Source organism: Leishmania braziliensis, contig 29 (genome assembly GCF_000002845.2).
Source record: "Leishmania braziliensis MHOM/BR/75/M2904 WGS CADA00000000 data, contig 29, whole genome shotgun sequence".
In the NCBI taxonomy this organism is placed as follows: Eukaryota; Euglenozoa; class Kinetoplastea; order Trypanosomatida; family Trypanosomatidae; genus Leishmania; species Leishmania braziliensis.
In genome coordinates, this window is record NW_004058003.1 from 2906 (window position 1) to 4613 (window position 1708).

Genomic DNA, 1708 nt, shown 5'->3' on the forward strand with positions numbered 1-1708 from the left:
GCCGCGGCACGCCTTTACCACTGTATCCGGGTGCCCACGAGTGCCGAGGACGGAGGGCAGGGCAAGAGAGAGGAGGGAGGGAGGGAGGCGTGTGTGTGTGTGTGTGTGTGTGAAAAAGAGACCAATGGTGGTGGTGGTGGGGCGGATGGGGAGATGCGGTGGAGTGTGTGACTGCCGAACGGTGGCGCAGCGCTCTATCGGGCGGAAAAACAAAACTTCGGGTGGAGCAAACGGAGAGAGCGGCACCCACACACCCTGAGTGAGTGAGGACTGCGTCGCGTGTGCGCGTCCCGCTGAGGCGGAGAAGCACAGAGAGCGACACAGACACGCACGTGCACAGACGCACAACACAGGTCGAGCATAGCGAAGCCCAGTAGGCGAGAGAAAATGGCGCCCGCGGGAGCGAAGTGGAGAGCGAAAAGAAGGGCGTCGGCCAACATCACGCAGGCACACGGAGAGCGGAGGGCAAAGATGGAACATCATGGAGGGCCGGGGGGGGGGCCGTCAGGAGGGGAGAGGGGCACTGGCGGAGGGCTACAGGAGGCGCAGCCTCCGCCAAAGGCCAGGAGCGATAACCGTGGCGACCGCAGCACTGAGCCTCATCCCACGCTGCAGGCGCACGCGCATGCGCCCGTCACAGCTGCCCCGTCCCACGCACCACACGGGCCAGCTGCGTCAGGAAGCCCTCTAGGTCGTCCTGCCCCATGCACAGCATCTCCACCTCGCACGGTGTCACCTGGAAGCAGTACTTGCGCTCGCCGCTGCCATCCGTGCCCACCTCGCGCGCAGCAGCAGCCTCCGCCTCCTCCTCTAGCGCAGCAACAGCGCCGCGTACGCGCGCCACCTGCGCCTCGCTCAGCTCGCGGTGCACCGCACGCCCGGCAGCACCCACCGCAGGGCACTGCGCCGCGCGAGCCGCCCCCACACCGCTACCCGCGTCCGCCCCCACGGCACCGGCACCAGCACCGATGCCGCGCGGCGAGTGCTCCACGTCGCCGTAGTACAGCCCCAGCATCTGCACAAGCGCCTCCATCTCCATGTAGTCCAACCGCAGGCGCACACTGAAGCGCCCCGGCCGGACCAGCGCAGGGTCCAGCCACTCCGGGTGCTCCGTGATCATCACCACCATCCGCCCAGGCGCGTCCAACACGCCGTCCAGCACGTTCAGCAGCCCCGCAAGGTCCAGCCTGTCCTTGTTCTCCCCAAAGAGCATGCCATTTATCTCGAACAAGTTCCTGCCAACCACCCCCGCACCGGCGTCACCCGCCGTCACCGCAGCCCGCTTCTCCGTCCTCCGCCGCGACCCGCCCTCGCTCTTGCTACCGCCGCCACCATCCTTCGATGCGCCGCCACCCATAATTTCCATCAGCAGCGCAAGCGGCAGCGCGCTGTCCTCCGCGCGCACCACCGGCCGCGACGACGACGCGTCCATCTCGATCACGCACGTCGTCAGCGGCGCATCGCGCAACCCCGCACGCGCAGTCAGTCGAGCAGCAGCACGGCGCTGCACCACGCGGCTCCCAGCACGCGCGCACACAACGGGGTTCGCCGCGTCCACGTCGTCGAACAGGAAGATCACGTCCTCCATGCGCAGCTTCTGCACGCTGCCCCCCTCCTCCGACTGGAACTCGCGCACAAAGAAGATGTCGTACAGCTGCTGGTTCGTCCGCAGCTTCAACAGTGGCACCGACACAACGTGCCGCCCCGT

The 1708-nt window shown here is 67.4% G+C and overlaps 1 protein-coding gene across 1 annotated transcript; it reads right to left on the minus strand.

The window, feature by feature from the left end:
* Positions 1-634: 634 nt before the first annotated feature.
* Positions 635-1588, minus strand: LbrM_22_1610 (hypothetical protein, conserved; the record flags this gene model as incomplete). Its single annotated transcript, XM_001565028.1, has 1 exon — positions 635-1588. One exon carries the CDS (start codon positions 1586-1588, stop codon positions 635-637), a length of 954 nt encoding a protein of 317 aa, XP_001565078.1.
* Positions 1589-1708: the final 120 nt, after the last annotated feature.